This window comes from Saccopteryx leptura, chromosome 6 (assembly GCF_036850995.1).
Source record: "Saccopteryx leptura isolate mSacLep1 chromosome 6, mSacLep1_pri_phased_curated, whole genome shotgun sequence".
Classification (NCBI taxonomy): domain Eukaryota; kingdom Metazoa; phylum Chordata; class Mammalia; order Chiroptera; family Emballonuridae; genus Saccopteryx; species Saccopteryx leptura.
This window is the reverse complement of record NC_089508.1, coordinates 33,612,406-33,630,960: the sequence shown is the minus strand read 5'-3', so window position 1 is coordinate 33,630,960 and position 18,555 is coordinate 33,612,406. Positions and strand designations below refer to the sequence as shown.

Sequence of the window (18,555 nt, the reverse complement as noted above, 5' to 3'; positions counted from 1 at the left end):
CCTGGCAAGTGAAAATTAGTTATTCCAGGAACTGTCCACCAGTCACTTTTCTTACTATTAGCATTTAAGGCCCGTAAGATTGCATTCTTGGTTTCCTATTTCTTTTACAGTCCCTAGGAAGTTTTTTGCTTTGTTTTTTAATTTTTATTTATTGATTTTTTTAGTGAGAGAGGAAGGGAAAGGGACAGGAACATCGGTCTGTTCCTGTAAGTGCCCTGACTGGGGATCGAACCAGCAAACTCTTGGCTGCAGGATGACGTTCTAACCAGTTCTATCCAGACTGGGCGGTCCCTAGGGAATTGATTGAAGCAAGATGCACATCAGCTGGGAGAGACTGGGTGCAATGCTATCAGTTTCTGGGAGCTAAGAGGAAACAGCCTGTTCTCCACGCCCATGACACGGCAGCCAGGGATGCTCTCTTCTATAGCACAGAGCTCCCCAACCATGTGCTGTGGCAGGAGAGGCTAGAGGTACTCTACAAAGTGGTCCTTTCCACCTTGGCTTGTTAGTAGGTAGCCAGAGCCCCCCGGCCAGATGCCTCCTGTTTACTCTAACGTGCTGTACAAATACCGTCTTCTATGTTTCCAAGACGAGGGGAAGTTGGAACATTTCTAGCAGACCCCTGCGTGTTCCTTTTTCCTCACAGCACTCTGATAGTTCAGAATCCCTAGCTGTAGATATGTCTGATGGGATTTTCCTGGTTCCCCAGCCTGCACAGCTGTCTTCCAAGGAGAGCGCTCTGGTGTGGATTGCTGTGAATGAGGATGGTGTCAGCATCCTGGACCACAACACTATGGTACCGGAGGATGAGGGCTTCTGACCCCTCCTTTTCCTGAATAGTCTTTTCTCTTCCTCTCTGGACTCAAAGGCCCGAGCTAAGTGACCGTGGTCCCCCTCCCTCACCCCTTACCCAAGCACTGCTATTCTCTAGTCTAGACACAGCTTGTAGATACTGAAGATGTAGAGTTACAGATTATGACCACTTCAGAGCTCTTCCTTCCCGGTGAATACTGTCTGTGCTTAGAAGAGCCGGGATGCTGGTGCCTAGTTCCGGAGGCAGATGGAAAGTTTCCCTAGAACTAACCGGCTCTTTCCTGCAGCAAGTGCATGTCACCTACCCCTACTCTTCAGTGATGACCTTTGGTGGCTGCCGGGATGACTTCATGCTTGTGATTAGATCCATTCCAGACCAGAGCTCTGGAAAAGGCCACATTGAGAAGTTGATCTTCCGGATGGCCACTCCCAAGGTAGGTCTGAGAGCTACTAAGACATCTTCCTCTGATCTGGTAGGGAAAGTGGGCTTGGAGCTTAGAAAGGAAGCTGGGGTTATGACAGTATTACAGAAGAGCCCTGCCCCAAATAAGACTTTTGGCCTTGTCTATAAGTATTGTATTACTCCAGAGGGTTCAGGGAGCGCTGCATCTCAGTCACTGCTGAGCTGGCAGGTGCGGGGCTGGCTAGGGAAGGAACTCCCTCTGGCCCAGCCACTCCTATTCCGTTCACATTCTCTTTTCTAGTTCTCTCAAGCCTCAGCACCAGGCAGGCTTGAGTCGAATGCTCACTTGCTGTTCTGCAGCAGGCCCAGGGCCAGGGCTGCTGCCTCCTCAAGATGTTCTCACCTTATCCTACACTGGTCACAAAGTGGGACAATCTGCGTGGTCCCTCTTCCTTCTGATTTTTTTTTTAAGTGAGAGTTGGGGAGATAGTGAGACAGACTCCCGCATGGCAACTCATCTGGGGCCAATGCTTGAATCACCCAAGCTATCAGGTCCTCAGGCTGATGCGCTCAGACCAATAGAGCTATCCTCAGCGCCTGGGGCAGACACTCGAACCAGTCGAGCCACTGGCTGCAGGAGGGGGAAAGCAGCCGATAGGTCGCTTCTCTTGTGTGCTCTGACTGGGAATCAAACCCAGGACATCCATACACTGGGCTGATGCTCTATCCAGAGCCAACCGGCCAGGGCCCTTCAGATCTTGAAGACCGTGCAAAGACTTCTTTGCCTTACAGTCTTTATTCCCACTCAGTACAGGAAATGCTGACTGGCAAAAAGTAAGAATTACAGACTCACAAACCTAAGTCCTGACTTATAGTGCCTGGCTTCTTTTTGAGAGTAACTGGAAATCATGTTGCTTTAATCGTAAAGTTGGAGTTTTCCAAATCTCCCCCTCCTTTAATACCACCCGACAAAGAAGCTAGACAGACCCTGTCCTCCAGGCAGGCTCCCTTTCCTAACTTGGAGCTAACCAGAGTGCATGTTGCCTCTCCTGTTCTCAGGAGGGTACTGTCCATCTCAGAGGACCTCCAAACCAATCGGCACCCATTTCACTGGGCCTCTGAACCTCACAGTAGTGACTGCCTTTGTACATTTTCTCCTGGGTGGGTATTTTAAGAGATAAACTGAAGCCTAGGAAGGTTATATACCCTGCCTAATAGCTAGTAGGTGAGAAAGCCAGTCCTCGAGCCACAGCGAGTTCCATTCCCATATCTCTGTTGTCTCCTTAGATCGCAGAGGCTACTTTCGTCATGGCCAGCTACATGAACCACTGCTCCGTAACTGGGAACCCACGCACCAACCCACGTGCTGCCCACCAGCCATGGGAACTGGATGGACGACAGTTCTTTGCTTCTGTTCCCTGTGCTGCCAAGGGGCCAACGTTGCTGTGAATAGTTCTCCTGCCCCTTTCCCAGCACCACCTGGTGCCTCTGGGGTTGGAGATGAATGTTCTGGGACAGGATTCTACTGTGATGGACCAACCCCCACCCTGGTTTGTTCTGTGAAATGTGTATTTCAGGGTCCACGAAGTCTTAACTTTCAAGGTGCCTTATAATGTTTCAGGGCCCAACTTTTAAAAATCCAGACCCAGTATAAAAACCACTCTCTTTTCCACAAGAATACTGAGCTCTAGATACTACCTGCTTCTAGACAGACAGGGATGGTTACTGAGGGCAACGGTGCTGTAAGTCAGAGCGCTCCCCACTGACACCCTCAGGGAGGCTAACATTTTTTATGTTGCATATATTCCTTATGTGGGGTTTATACTTGAAGTTTTCCTAACATCCCTGAATAGGTCTAAAATTTCCACTTCACCGGGACTCTTGACAAAAGCCTAGAACTCACTAAAACTAGACTTACTTTCCCCAGTGGGAAAGGTGTGGGCAGGGCTGGAGAAAAAGGCATAGTGTTGTCTTTCCCCTCCCCCTGCTGCAGATGAGCGGCGTTCTGCCCCGCCCCTCGGGGGCAGCAGCTCCTGCCTTTGTAGGACAGGGAGCTCTCCCTGCTGAGACTGCAGCTGTTTTCCCTCACACTGGACTGCAAGCCCAACTGGGTACAAGCAAAGGCAGGGGGCAGCTCCAGCCTGACCTCCCGTGTCTCACTGTAACCACTGGACGGGGCCCAGAGAGGGCTGTGCGCACTACTGGAGGACGAGGTGGTCAGCACTGTTCCCTTGCCCTTTGAAAGCCCAAGCAGATGCACTCTGCTGTTTGCTGCTCTGTGAGCCACCAAAGACAGTCGGAAACAGAAGAACCCTCCAGGCTCGTGGGCCTGGATTTGTTCCTTAAGACTTCTGGCGAACGTCCGCTGGGAATTAGTTTGAGGGCAGAGAACACATGATCTTGGTCCTAGCCTAAGAGCATCAGGGGAAGAAATTGAATGTTTCTTTCACCTTTTGCCTTCCTAGTGATGCCAATCTCCCCTATCCCCAACTAAGACCTTCTGTTGGGTGCAGAGGAGAAGATCTTTGTTTCCACCCTCCCCTAACAGAAAAAAAAGACAAAGAGTTCACTGATACTCTGATTTTCCAACAGTGGAGAAACTGAGGTTTATTCCACAGCTCCAAGGCAGTCCTACTGGTTCTCAATAAAGTGCTGAAAACTGTATGGTTTTAGCAGTTGTATCCAAGAACCCGGGTGGGGTGGGGTGGGGTGGGGTGGGGTGGGGTGGTGGTGGTGTGTGTGCGCGCGGCTGGAACTAGTTTTGTGAGCACCTCAGCTGTTGTATGCTTTTCCCTCGTACCTGAAACTGACAGGTGTGATGGAAAGGAAGAACAGGAGAGTGTCTGCCTCTTTTCAATGAACTTGGCTTTGCAAGGCTGGCAGTTTCACAGCCTTCTGCCATTTTTTTAGTGAGAGAGACAAAGATAGCAAGAGGGACAGACAGACAGGGCGAGAGATGAGAAGTATCAGTTCTTCTTTGCAGCACATTAGTAGTTCATTGATTGCTTTCTCATGTGCCTTGACCTGTGGGCTACAGCAGACCAAGTGACCCCTTTATCAAGCCAGCAACCTTGGGCTCAAGCTAGCAACCTTAGGCTTCGAGCCAGAGACCTCTGGGCTGAAGCCAGCGACTTTGGGCTCAAGCCAGTGACCATGAGGTCATGTCTATGATCCCACGCTCAAGCTGGATGAGCCCTCGCTCAAGCCAGCGACCTCAGGGTTTCAAACCTGGATCCTCTGAGTCCCAGGCAGATGCTCTATCCACTGCACCACCTGGTCAGGCCCATCTGCCGTTTCTGTTCCTGCCTTTCCCCCAGAATTTAGGATCTAGTTGGGACAATTCTACCTCAAACAGGTCAACAAATCACATGTACCACAGGCTTCTGAAGAACCCCTCCAGGGCTGGTATAAAAGGCAAATAAATGATCACTCTGCTTTTGTAATACCTTGAGTATCTCTAAGGCCCATGAGGATTCTATAACAGAGGTCCCCAAACTACGGCCCTCGGGCCACATGCGGCTCCCTGAGGCCATTTATCTGGCCCCCGCCGCACTTTCGGAAGGGGCACCTCTTTCATTGGTGGTCAGTGAGAGGAGCATAGTTCCCATTGAAATACTGGTCAGTTTATTGATTTAAATTTACTTGTTTTTTATTTTAAATATTGTATTTGTTCCTGTTTTGGTTTTTTTACTTTAAAATAAGATATATGCAGTGTACATAGGGATTTGTTCATAGTTTTTTTTTAATGTCCGGCCCTCCAACAGTCTGAGGGACAGTGAACTGGCCCCCTGTGTAAAAAGTTTGGGGACCCCTGTTCTATAATCTACGTGGATTAAAATTAAAAATTAGAATCATAAGGGCCCTGGCCGGTTGGCTCAGTGGTAGAGCGTCGGCCTGGCATGCAGGAGTCCTGGGTTCGATTCCCGGCCAGGGCACACAGGAGAGGTGCCCATCTGCTTCTCCACCCCTCCCCCTCTCCTTCCTCTCTGTCTCTCTCTTCCCCTCCCACAGCCAAGGCTCCACTGGAGCAAAGTTTGCCCGGGCGCTGAGGATGGCTCCATGGCCTCTGCCTCAGGCGCTAGAATGGCTCTGGTTGCAGCAGAGCAATGCCCCAGATGGGCAGAGCATCACCCCCTGGTGGGCAGAGCATCACCCCTTGGTGGGCGTGCCGGGTGGATCCCGATCGGGCGCATGCGGGGGTCTGTCTGACTGCTTCCCCGTTTCCAGCTTCGGAAAAATACCAAAAAAAAAAAAAAAAAATTAGAATCCTAAGGAAAAAATAAGAAAGAATGGAGCTATATTTATACTGAATTTGGGAGTCAAGCTATTTCCCCCACCTGTTTCCTTCCTGACCATTCAGGAATCCTCCCTTAGTTGATGGATTTCATACAGAAGAAACTGCCTTATGAACAAAGGCTTCTATAGTTTGCATGTTTGTCCTTCTCGAACATTCCTGGAACCAGTCCATTTCTCTCTGGCCTTTTGTCTCATCCTTCTTGGCAAAAGAGGCTTTGAAACCATACACAATGCTGAGTAACAGAAGAGTAGTAATGTGCTTGACACCCCATGCCTGAAAGTCACTAAATAATTTGTCAGTAAAAAGCAGCTGTCTGTGAACCAGGCAATTACTGTGTATGTTTAGGAAAAGATCCCTTTTCATCAAGAGAGTCATCATAAATTCATCCTGTACAGACACAGGAGGTAGGTAGGCAGAGACTAGTCTTACTAGTCTTGTAGGACATTTCTTCCTGCTAACCCAGTACTTGAAGGGCTTGACTTTTTTTCTTAACTTTAAACAGGGGTACTATACAGTTAGAAATTGTCTTTCTCAAGAAAGCTGGTATCAATTTCCCATTGTCTTGCTCTACAAATTTCAACAAAAAGTAAACTTGAATGTGCTTAGGTATCTCACAAGTGCTCTTTGTCGACATTACCTTTGATGTATCCTTTGAGCTCTCCCCTGGTTGGTAGAGTAGGCAATATCTCACAAGGGGAGCACTGAAATGCACAAATACTCTGCTCAACACCACACGGTGAGTTGGGTTTCCAGTCATCTGCTCTATGGCTCTGAGCTCCACTGCATCCATCCTGGTTCCTAGGACCGGTCCACACGATGGCAGGGGTACCCCAGCTCCTAGGGCTTAGGAGTCATTTCCCACAGAAGACAACGCTGGCCTCTGAATGCTGGGCCTCATGGGGTTCTGGATGTGGCTTTCTGACGGGCCAGGATCTCCTGGCAGCTCCTGTACACTTCGATCAAGCAGTCCAGCCGGGGCTTGGCATTCTGAATTCCAAAGGGGAGAGATGCACAGCCGAGATGAACGTCAGAGTGCTTAGCAGTGCTGCATCCACGTGCACCCTCAATCTGCCACCAGGTCAAGGGGTCTGTATGGCACAGGTGTGAGCTCAGAGGCGAAGTTCGACTTCATAGCACCTTGCCGGCAGAGTCCCTAACTAGGCCCATGCCCAGTCTATGAATTGTGTGAAGCAGGATCTTGAAAGATAGTTTTTAATCTGTATAAATTTCATGATCTCCATGAAATCTCCATGAAGAGCAAACAAGAGGAGTAACAAGGATAGACCCTCCTGGGAAGTGTCACAACTGTGAAACAGTCCTCAGAGACAGGAAGGGACGTTTAATATGTAAATATGGAAAAGTAGTTTGTATAATGAAATGTAATAAAACCCAAATTTTAAAAAATGTCACAGAGGCCCCGGCCAGATAGCTCAGTTGGTTAAGAACATCGTGCCAAAGCACAGAGGTTGCCAGTTTGATCCCCGGTCAGGGCACATACAGGAACAGCTTGATGTTCCTGTCTCTCTGTCTCTCTCTCCCTGCCTCCCTCACTAAAATCAATTAAAAAATAAAGTCACAGAATGGGAAAAACATGTGGAAAGCATATTTAATAAAAGTTTGATACCAAAATATGTAAGTTGTTACAAACACATGATCAATATCTAGATTCTACTTGACTAAGAGAGGAGATATGGATAGTTTAAAACAAAAGGAAATACAGGTTAAGTGTAAGGAAATATGAAAGTCTGTTCTTTAAAGATATACAAATTGGAAAACTTTAAATTATCTACATACTAAACTAAAAAATAGCTAAACCCACTGTTAGCCAAGACTGTAGAAAACAAGCACAAATTCCCAAAGTATGATAAAGTTGTCCAATCTCTGGAACCAAATTTCTAACACTGTAAAAATCTATAAAACTGTTCATAAGCTTTACTAAAATAATTTTGATGTATAATGCTTAGCTGCTTTAAATACTTTGTGAGCCCTGGCCGGTTGGCTCAGTAATAGAGCGTTGGCCTGGCGTGCGGAAGTCCTGGGTTCGATTCCCAGCCAGGGCACACAGGAGAAGCGCCCATCTGCTTCTCCATCCCTCCCCTTCTCCTTCCTCTCTGTCTCTCTCTTCCCCTCTCGAAGCCAAGGCTCCATTGGAGCAAAGATGGCCCGGGCGCTGGGGATGGCTCCATGGCCTCTGCCTCAGGCGCTAGAGTGGGCTCTGGTCGCAACAGAGTGAGGCCCCGGATGGGCAGAGCATCGCCCCCTGGTGGGCATGCCAGGTGGATCCCGGTCGGGCACATGAGGGAGTCTGTCTGACTGCCTCCCCCTTTCCAGCTTCGGAAAAATACAAAAACAAAAACAACAACAAAAAAATCCTTTGTGAAACAGGGCAGTGAGGCAGTTAACTACATACATAAATTATATACCTATAAGGTAATTTAGTATCATTATGTTTGTATAAGTGGGTTTTTTTATAAGAACAAAAGAAAAATCCAAATGTAATTTCAAAAGCTAGCAATAGAGCCTGACCAGGCGGTGGCGCAGTGGATAGAGCATCAGTCTGGGATGCGGAAGACCCAGATTCGAGATCCCAAGGTCGCCAGCTTGAACGCGAGCTCATCTGGTTTGAGCAAAGCTCACCAGCTTGGACCCAAGGTCGCTGGCTCCAGCAAGGGGTTATTTGGTCTGCTGAAGGCCCGTGGTCAAGGCACGTATGAGAAAGCAATCAATGAACAATTAAGGTGTCACAATGCGCAACAAAAAACTAATGATTGATGCTTCTCATCTCTCCGTTCCTGTCTGTCCCTGTCTATCCCTCTCTCTGACTCTCTGTCTCTGTAAAAAAAATAAAAAATTTAAAAAAGCTAGCAATAGAGTGGCTAAATAAACTGATACTTGACATGATATAATTACATAAAATAATAAGTATAATGGCCTTTGTAGATGCATGAAAATATGCATGTTAGATTTAAAAAGCAAAATACAAAACAGTGTACAATATATGTATAGGTCAGCAATGTCTCTGTAAAATCATATTGGTAGACTGACTGAGCCAAAGTAGATGAATGATGATTTATAGGCTGAACTTGCTATGCACTTCTTTTTTCGCTAAAATTTGTAGTATTTCTGAAAGCCTATATTTGCCTCAGAAAGGAGCTTCTGAAATAACTAAAATTCTAATTTTCACTAAAAATAGCTGTCAGGTATCCTTAAATGATTCTGACAATGAAAGTTGCTACTAAACATAAGTAGCAGTGGATACATAAGAGGGAGGAAAGGCAGAGGATGTCTTTGGAGAAGAAAGTTAAGCAAAGCAGTGTTCTGTGCTCACCTGGAAGACAGGTACTACTTGGGATATTCGATGTGGTTCCAACGGATCGTTCAATAAAATGCACAGGTAGTAAATCACCTTCTGCTATAAGAAAATAAGCCAAACAGCAAATAGCTAAGTGAAACTTATTTTTTCCCTTAAAGGAAAGGCTAAAACATTTTTGTAAATGGTTATCTCTAAGTAGAACGCTTGACAGCTTTTGAAGTGAGGGAGAAGTTAATTCTCATGCTTTAAATGGAAAAAAAAAATAGCAGCAATAATAACTAGAGAAGATTCTGAAGCTGAGCTAGAAAAGAAAATTGAAATGTTGTGTCTCTTTGAAAATAAAAGGATGCTCTGGACAAGTAGCCAAGTTGGTTAGAGTGTGGTGCCAATACACCAAGATTATGGGTTCGATCCTGGGTCAGGGCACATACAAGAATCAACCAATGAATAAGTGGAACAAGTGGATGTTTCTTTCTCTCTCTCCTTCCCTCTCTCTCTAAAAGCAATAAATAAAAAAAACTTTTTTAATAGATATATCTTTTTTTAATGTTTTATTTTTACAGTTTTTAGACATGCCAGCCCGAAAGGAAACACTTCATTTTTTTAATTAATTAATTTATTTATTCATTTTTTTAGAGAGGAGAGGGAGAGACAGAGAGAGAGAAGGGGGGGATGGAGCTGGAAGCATCAACTCCCATATGTGCCTTGACCAGGCAAGCCCAGGGTTTCGAACCAGCGACCTCAGCATTTCCAGGTCAACGCTTTATCCACTGCACCACCACAGGTCAGGCCAAAAGGAAACACTTCAAATAGTACTGGCAGAAAGTCTCCAGCTTTAATTTTTTGACATCTAATACTTTAGGTATTAAAATAGTTCAAATCCAGGCCTACCCCAAGGGCTCCCTTCTCCCAAGAGAGGCGTGTAATACCACTTACATACTTACCATGTAAATAGCCTCATTAATGATAATATCCTTCACATCACCCATCTCAATGAAGGTGGTGCTTTCTTTGCCAGAGGCATAGGATGAAGTCATCTGGATACCAAGGGAATCAATGATTAACAGGGTCTCTTGATCAATCTTCACAAAATGGAGGTAAGCAAGCAGGCCAAAGAGGGTGATGAAGATGGCAGCAGAGAGGATCATGCTGTTCTGAAGAGAGAGCCAGACACAGGCAGTAAGATTACCCAGTGGTCCTCTGCATACATCTGCTGTTTAATAAGTCCACTCTAGGCAATGCAGTAAAAAAGCCTGTGTTCTAAAGTGAGTTGAGCACATGAGGGGAACAGGCATGAAGGAAGAGGAATCACCTTTGTGTTCTGTAGAGCTGTGAAAGCATATGCTGAAATAAATCCAGACAATAAATGGATAGGCCTGTGGAGGAGAACCTCCATCAGCGAAATACCCACCATCACACCACTCAGAAATTTTCCTTCCAAATTGCAACTTAAGGACTCAGACCTTTTCCTCTCACACTCCCTCAGAACAATACATAGTGCAAAATCAGACTGAATAGGCCTGACCTGTGGTGGAGCAGTGGATAAAGCGTCAACCTGGAAACGCTGAGGTCGCCGGTTCAAAAACCCTGGGCTTGCCTGGTCAAGGCACATATGGGAGTTGATGCTTCCCGCTCCTCCCCCCTTCTCTCTCTCTCTCTCTCTCTCTCTCTCTCTCTCTTTCTCTCTTCTCTATAATGAATAAATAAAAAAAATCTTTAAAAAAAATCATAGACTGAACAAATAAACGCTTAGCACAGTGTTAATAGATACTACTCAACAACCATTCCTTCCCTTTTTTTTTTTTTTTTTTTGGAGAGAGAGAGCAAGAGAGAGAGGGGAGCACAGACAGACAGGAAGGGAGAGAGATGAAAAGCATCAACTCCTTGTTGCAGCACCTTAGTTGTTCATCGATTACTTTCTCATATGTGCCTTGATGGGGGTAGGGGGCTTCAGCTGAGCCAGTGATCCCTTGCTCAAGCCAGAGACCTTGGGGTCATGTCTGTGATCTCACGCTCAAGCCAGTGACCCCAGGCTCAAGCCCAGTGAGCCCACACTCAAGCCGGAGACCTCAGGGTTTTGAACCTAGGTCCCTCAGCATCCACTGTGCCACCATGCCACCACCTGGTCAGGTCAACCACTCCTTCCTAACTTGGTTTAGAAATGGACACATGATACAACTCAGACCAATGAGATGTGAGGGGAGGTCTGCTGGAGGGGCTTCTGTAAAACTAAGTCCACTTTTCTTTTTTAAGTTTTCCACTGATCTGAGAAAGAAGGAGGGTAGAGAGATGGGTGGAGAGAAAGAGAGAAGAGAGAGAAGCATCAACTCATTGTTCCACTTAGTTGTTCCATTTAGTTGTGCACTCATTGGTTGCTTCTTGTACGTGCCCTGACTGGGGATGGAACTTACGACATTGGCATGCCAGGATGACGCTCTATCCACTGAACCATCTGGCCAGGCCTAAGTCCATCTTAAAAAGAGATCTAAGGAAGATAAGTTCCCTACAGCCTGAGGTTCTGATGTCTGGAAGTACTGTGGACTCTGTCGGACCATGTGGAAGGCTAGGCTGAGGACAAGCAGAGTATATCAAGATGAAGAAAACAACCTCCTGAGCCTTCTATGCCCTCTAGAGCTCTCCTACCTACTGACTTCCTGTTCTGCCAAATAATAGAGACATTATCATTTAGGGCTCTTTTAGTCATTTTGGGCTGTGACTGATATGTTAAGGGCTCAAAATGGTATTTATTCCTTTGATTTTAAGACACATTTACAACCTTTTATCATTTCTGAAGTTGAAATGTGTTTCTTTCATGTGGCATTGTTTTCTTTTTTCCATAAAGCTATTATATAGAAGGATGGCACAGAAAAAAATCATTGATGACCTAGAATCAAGAGATTCAGTAATTTATGACTATCATTCCTTGAAGGCAGGAAGTCTCTCATTATTATTTGTTACTGACAAGATGCCCTCCTTGACCTAACTCTAGTCTAGCTCTTCTAAGCCCCTGGCCTTGGCATCCATCCTTGTTGGGCCTCCATTGCCCAGCTGTAGCTAGAATCTCCCTAGGTCAGTTCAGAGAGAACCCCCACCCTTAGTATCTGATAACCCTGGCCTGTCTTCAGCAAGAATCCTTTCAAGTCAGTTGAGCCAGAATCACCCTTTACCCCTGATGTTTCCTTTTAGTAATTTCCCATCCCCCAATCCCCATCCTGCTCCTAGGATATAAATTTTCACTTGTCTATGCTGTACTCAGAGCCCAGTTCTATACTAAGGTCTCTTTCTCCTAGTTTGTGAAGCAAATCTGTTTTTACCACTTTACTGACCAGCTCTGTTTTCTTTGAAAGTATCTTTCTACTTCTTTCTACCTCACAGATACTAAATGTTAGATCAGAGGTCTGCAAACTATTTGGGCCCATGATCTATTTTTGTCTGGTCCACCTTGAGCCAAAAATGACTTTTACTCCAGCCCTGGCCGGTTGGCTCAGTGGTAGAGCGTCGGCCTGGCGTGCAGGAATCTCAGGTTCGATTCCCAGCCAGGGCACACAGGAGAGGCGCCCATCTGCTTCTCCACCCCTCCCCCTCTCCTTCTTCTCTGTCTCTCTCTTCCCCTCCCGCAGCCAAGGCTCCATTGGAGCAAAGTTGGCCCGGGCGCTGAGGATGGCTCTGTGGCCTCTGCCTCAGGCGCTAGAATGGCTCTGGTTGCAACAGAGCAACGCCCCAGATGGGCAGAGCATCACCCCCTGGTGGGCATGCTGGGTGGATCCCAGTCGGGCACATGCGGGAGTCTGTCTGACTGCCTCCTGTTTCCAACTTCAGAAAAGTACAAAAAAAAAATGACAAAAAAAAAATGACTTTTACATTTTTTAAAGAGTGGTTAAAAAAGAGAAAGAAGAATATGAGACAGAAACCTATAAAGCCTAAAATAATTATCCTTTTTTTTTTTTTAAGAGAGACCAGGAAGGGTGAGACAAAGAAAGGAGAGAGATGAGAAGCATCAACTCATAGTTGCTTCACTTTAGTTGTTTATTGATTGCTTCTCATATGTGCCTTTACCAGGGGGCTCCAGCCAAGCCAGTGACCCCTTGCTCTAGCCAGTGACCTTGGGATCATATTGATGATCCTGCGCTCTAGCCAGTGACCCCGCACTCAGGCTTGAAAGCCTGCACTCAGCTAACAAGCCCAGTGATCTCAAGGTTTCAAACCAGGGACTTCAGCATTCTGAGTCAACACTCTATCACTCTATCCACTGCACCACCATCGGTCAGGCTATTTGGCATTTTAAAGAAAAAGTTTGCTGACTTCTGTGCTAGACAACTATTTGGTTTTTGGTTTTTTATTTTATTGAATTTATTGGGGTACTATTTGTTGATTAACAAATGGAGGATGGAGAAATCTATGTGCTGCATGTCTGATGTTTCAGAAATATCTGCTTGGAGTCAATTAAATGCCTAGCATCTAGTATAGTATCTTGTATATAGTTCACACTGATTTTTATTTATTTTTTTAAAGATTTATTTATTCATTATAGAGAGGGGAGAGAGAGAGAGAGAGAGAGAGGGAGGGAGAGAGAAGGGGAGAGGAGCAGGAAGCATCAACTCCTATATGTGCCTTGACCAGGCAAGCCCAGGGTTTTGAACCGGCAACCTCAGCGTTTCCAGGTTGATGCTTTATCCACTGCACCACCACAGGTCAGGCTAGTTCGCACTGAAAAAGAGTTATAGAAGATTGGAGAGAAGTAAAATTCAGCCTTGGCCTTAACAGGTTTATTAGAGGCAAGATTAATTTATATATAATATATTTCTGGAGAATGCTAAAATACTGACTATAACTCCTAAGAAGGGGTGTGTGTATGAAGATTAAAGCACAAAGGAATGTCCCATGAAGACTTCCAAGGAAGTAAGATTTAATTGATGCAGAGGTCGTGTTTATTGAGACATCTACTTAGTTGAGAAAAGTAAGGGGAAAGAACAACATTCTAGATTGGAATAAACAAGATAAAAGCCTGGAATTTTAATAGAACTGGGAATTCAAAAACTGGGAAGAAGGAAAGAAGAGAAGTAAATGCTTAGAGAATTTGATCCATATCAGTTTTTCAGGAAGGTAATTTCTGCCCCAAAGATTACTACCTAAATATGTAATGCACCTAGTGCTCAACTTACTTCCACGATTGGTTTCGACAGACAGGTCGTAACACGATTTGGTCATAAGTTGAGTAGGCTATATGTACAGTACTGAGAAATGATGTTATAAAAATCTTTAAGTCATACTTTATCATAATTTTCTTTCATTATTGTTATATATCATAATTTTCTTTGTTCATTTTATGCCATTTATATCATCTCTACACCATTTTGTTTCTTATTTTTACATTCATCAGGTTTAAGTAAAACACTGCATTACCAGTACAACTTGTTTAATATCTGCAAAGACAATTTCCTCTTGGTAGACATCTTGGGAGGGGTTTGATGAAAAATATCCAAGACACAAAACACAAATTGCTGTACCAAGTCTGGGATAACAGTTGAAATGGTGCATGCGGAGATGGTAGTGCTGCCGGAAGCTGGTCCGCACTGTTGTGTGCCCAGCTGGGTAACGCTTGTGCTGCCAGTCAAGGAGCAGTCGTGGCTAGCGATTGTGGTCGTAAAGTCAAATGGTCGTACGTTGCATAGGTCGTAAGTCGATCGATATTTGTACTTCATTTTTCTAACAATTCAATATTCATTTAGGTTGACGTTAAGCCATGTTTTAAGAAATTCCTTTGTGCCTGACCAGGCAGTGATGCAGTGGATAGAGGGTCGGACTGGGATGCAGAGGACCCAGGTTCAAGACCCCAAGGTCGCCAGCTTGAGTGTGGGCTCATCTGGTTTGAACAAAAGCCCACCAGCTTGAACCCAAGGTCGCTGGCTCCAGCAAGGGGTTGCTCAGTCTGCTGAAGGCCCGCAGTCAAGGCACATATGAGAAAGCAATCAATGAACAAATAAGGTGTTGCAATGCGCAATGAAAAACTAATGATTGATGCTTCTCATCTCTCTCTGTTCCTGTCTGTCTGTCCCTGTCTATCCCTCTCTCTGACTCACTCTCTGTCTCTGTAAAAAATAAAAAAATTAAAAAATTAAAAAAAAAAAAAAAAGAAATTCCTTTGTCAGATTTCTTGTCAACCATAGCTGAGATTCATTACTCTGATGAACAGTTTTGAATAGGAGGAAAGATAAATTTTGGTACACAGAGCCCTTAAGAAGTGTTGCAGGGGAGTTTAAAGGAAGATGAGGTTACAGAGTCCTGGGCATTTGAAGAGGCTAAGTGATATCATGATGAGAGAGATAAGTACAAAAGGGAGCTGGCATAAAAATTTTGCCTAAGCAAGTCCTCCCTAAGAAGGAGACATCACCGTTTAGTGGAAAAGAAAGGGTTTCAGAGTTAGAAAGTCCTGGGTTTGAAGAACAAGTATGCCACTTACTGGCTTTGTGATTTTGGGTGTGATTACTCTCTCTGGGCTTTGTTTTTCTCCTAAGGTTGCAATGAGACATTCAGTAAAGTAGCTGGCACATTAAAAGCAGTAGGCATTTAATAAGTTTATGTGCCCTCCTCCTTACAGAACCACATGGCCAGAACTCAGGCTAGCATTAAACTATATTATAAATTAAATCATTTTCAGGGGGGAGGAAAAGGACTGTCCTGACAACTAAACCATTTTAACTTACCTATGAACAAACTTTTAAATACAATTTGGTACAAATTAAGGCAGTTTTAATAATGCATATATCATTCTCTGATGGCAAAAGAGATAATGAATGCAGAAAAGGATGCAGTAATGGAAGCAATATTTAAATTACAGAAATAAATAGCCCAGTTCTACTTAGCTCTGCTCAGGTCACTCCTGGAATAATATATTCAATTCAGGGCACTACATATAAAACGGAAAAGGGCAAGTAGGATGATTCCTTTTATTTGAGGGCTGTCACAAAACTACTGCATGTGACCCTCACAATATTGTGAAGCTGGCATGGCAGCTATTAATTCCATGTTAGAGAGGTGGAAACTGACACTAAGAGAATAAGATTGAGTCTGAATTGAGCATAGAAACCATCCACCTTGGAAATTTCATAATTCTTTAGAAAATACTTGAAGTTGGGGAAGCGGCTAGGAGGAGGGGAATCGGATTGCTTGAAAAAGTTATTAGAAAGAACTACCAATATTAAGCTCTTAAATAACTTGTATATAAATTGTAATTTGTACACACATGAACACACACACACTTACAGGGGAGACAGACAGTTTCTGGAAAACTATATAGCAGTGATTCCTCTGGGGAGTGGAAGTGATGGGTGAGGACCATCCACTCACTAGTTGTCCGAACCCCTGGAACTGAATTACGATGAGCATGGACTACATCAAGCACATGGAAGTTAAAGTTTTAGGTTGTCTTGAAAGGACTAGCTGTATGCTGGGTGGACCACAGAGGACAGCAGAGACCCAGGAGAGGGGTAAAGCACGTAAGCACAACTTTCACTAAACGTAATTTAAAGCGCTGTCCAGCAGCCGAACAGAGTCCCCAGGGCCAGCGACTTTCTGCCCTCCGGCTGTAGGAGGGTCGGGAGAAATGTCCGGGCTCAACCCGAAGACCTCAGAGACGGTTCCACAATCGAGTCCCGGAACACCGAGCGCGGGAAGGGGCGGACCTCCGATTACCTCGCAGAGGGCGAAGAGTCCGTAGGCCACCAGCCACACGGTGCAGGTGACAGCGGTCAGCGAGCGCAAGGAGAGCCGAGGGCAGCTGAGGCAGAACTCCCGGCAGGACGGGGAGTAGCAGCGGCGCTGCAAGGCCAGGCGGCCGCCGTAAATGTCCGAGAAGCTCATCTCTTCCTCCATGGCTGGAAGGCACCCCCCTGCGGCCGGCCGCCTGCCACAGCTGCCGGACCGCGTCCTCTCCCAGGCTCTGGGCCCACTTCCGGAGAGCGGAGTTGGCCACGCCCCTCCACGCTCCGCGCAGCCTCAGTTCCGCGCCGAGAGTCCTTGAACTGTCTTGCGGGATCTGTGAAGTCTAGGGCGGTGTACTCCAAAGCGTCTTAGGGGGCCGGCAACCCAGCGGTCAGCTTAAAAACGCTATTAACGTCCGTTTTCTTTTATTTTTAATTTTTAAATGTATTGATTTTAGCGAGAGAGAGACAGGAACATCGATCCGTTCCTCTATGTGCCCTGACGGGGTATCCAACCGGCAACCTCTGTGCTAGGCATGATACTCTCAACGGAGCTACCCGGCCAGGGCAAACGTCCTTTTTTCTTGATAAACTGATTTCTATTTCTAAGCCAGGGTACACACCAAGAAGACAATCCACAGGTATTAGTTCATTCTCATTCATTCATTCAGGTAATTTTAGGTGCTGAGAGTACAGCGGTGAACAATACTGACAAGGTCCCTGCCTTTAAGTAGCTTTCTTCCTGGTAAGAGAAGCAGTATGGAAATTATTTCAGAGATTGCTGTTGGCAATAATATGGCCGGTAGGGATGGCTTGGGGACTGTCAAGAGAGCAGTCAGGAAAGCCTCTCCAAGGAAAGACACTGGAGCTATGAGGATGAGAAGCCAGACTGTTCTGCGGGAGCACTGGAGGGGGGATTTGCGGGGAAGGAAGACCTGGAAAAGCAAAGCCCCTGAGGCTGAGACAGGGTTGGTTTATTGGAGGAATTAAAAGGTCAGAGAAGCCAACGCTTGGAGAATATAGTTGGAACTAGGTGAGGCAGGTAAGGGTCAGATCCAGGAGAGTCTTGCAGGGCCTGGCAAGGAGTTTGGATTTCACTGCCTGGGAGTTCTCTCTCCCAAACCACTGAACGGAACATTGAGTAGGCAGACAAATCCAAGCTGGGAGGTAAGCAAAAGTGAAAGGCGCAGAAGGTATGGAAAATAAAATTAATAAATTCATGAGTAATTGCAGCCTCTGGGTCCTTTTTCTTCTTAGGATGTGGCCCTAATGAATGGCAGTGTGGCTTGTTAAAGAGTTATGGTGCTTCAGACCCAAGGCAGCACCATGATTAAAGAATCCATCTTTTTGTGTATAAAGATAAATTGCATAACAGTCTCACCAGCTTTAAGTCTCTCTGATGAAAGTGAGACCAAGTTTTTCCATCTTCATCTGAGATTTTGTTTCTCTTTTTTTTCCTAAAGAATTTTCAAATATTGCTTTGTTTTTCCAATTTGTATATCCTGAATCTTACCAAGCAATACAGCCCTCTCATTTTGGAAAATATGATGTGATATACTTTATGATTATAAAAGTTGTTTTGGTTATTGTGGAACATTTGAAAAATGCAGAAAAGAAGAAAAATTTAAACAACCTATATTTTCACCACTTAGAAATAAACACTGTTGATGTTCAGGGGCAACCTTTAGTCTAATCTAGTTCTTAACCTGGGCTCCATGGGTAAAAGGTAAAGTTTGATCTTTAGTTTCATTAACTTCTAATTAAAAGAGAAACTATAGCCCTGGTCTGAGAGCTCAGTTGGTGAGAGCATTGTTCCAAAACAAAGAGGTTGTGGGTTTAATCCCTGGTCAGGGCACATACAAGAGCAGATCGATGTTCCTGTCTCTGTCTCCCTTCCTCCTTCTCTAAAATCAATCAATAAAGAATTTCTTTAAAAAAAGAAACTATATATAATATACCTTCGTGGATATTTTGTTCTAGTGTTGTCTTTTATCTTTTAAAAAATTAAATTTATAGGGGCAAGGCAGCG

General features: G+C 45.1%; 2 protein-coding genes across 12 annotated transcripts in view; one reads left to right on the top strand and one right to left on the bottom strand.

The window, feature by feature from the left end:
- The window catches only part of PLEKHH1 (pleckstrin homology, MyTH4 and FERM domain containing H1), a 58,890-nt gene extending 55,012 nt beyond the window's left edge, over positions 1-3,878 (top strand). Inside the window, exons 27-29 of the mRNA XM_066343969.1 lie at positions 710-796; positions 1,101-1,247; positions 2,504-3,878. Coding sequence (XP_066200066.1) covers positions 710-796; positions 1,101-1,247; positions 2,504-2,665 — 396 coding nt within the window. The 3' untranslated portion in view covers positions 2,666-3,878. The remainder of the gene's footprint in view (positions 1-709; positions 797-1,100; positions 1,248-2,503) is intronic.
- The window catches only part of PIGH (phosphatidylinositol glycan anchor biosynthesis class H), a 33,316-nt gene extending 16,541 nt beyond the window's left edge, over positions 1-16,775 (bottom strand). For 4 of the 11 annotated variants that reach the window (XM_066343975.1, XM_066343973.1, XM_066343976.1 and 1 more), the window contains exons 1-4: positions 16,519-16,775; positions 9,771-9,980; positions 8,842-8,925; positions 6,151-6,500 (exon numbers count right to left, since the gene is read on the bottom strand). In XM_066343975.1, the coding sequence (XP_066200072.1) occupies positions 6,408-6,500; positions 8,842-8,925; positions 9,771-9,980; positions 16,519-16,698 (567 nt within the window). In that variant the 5' untranslated portion in view covers positions 16,699-16,775 and the 3' untranslated portion in view covers positions 6,151-6,407. Of the gene's footprint in view, positions 1-6,150; positions 6,501-6,522; positions 7,064-7,085; positions 7,845-8,841; positions 8,926-9,770; positions 9,981-16,518 lie in introns of those variants that run through there. The other 7 variants (XM_066343981.1, XM_066343979.1, XM_066343977.1 and 4 more) reach the window with 6 other exon arrangements.
- Positions 16,776-18,555: the final 1,780 nt, after the last annotated feature.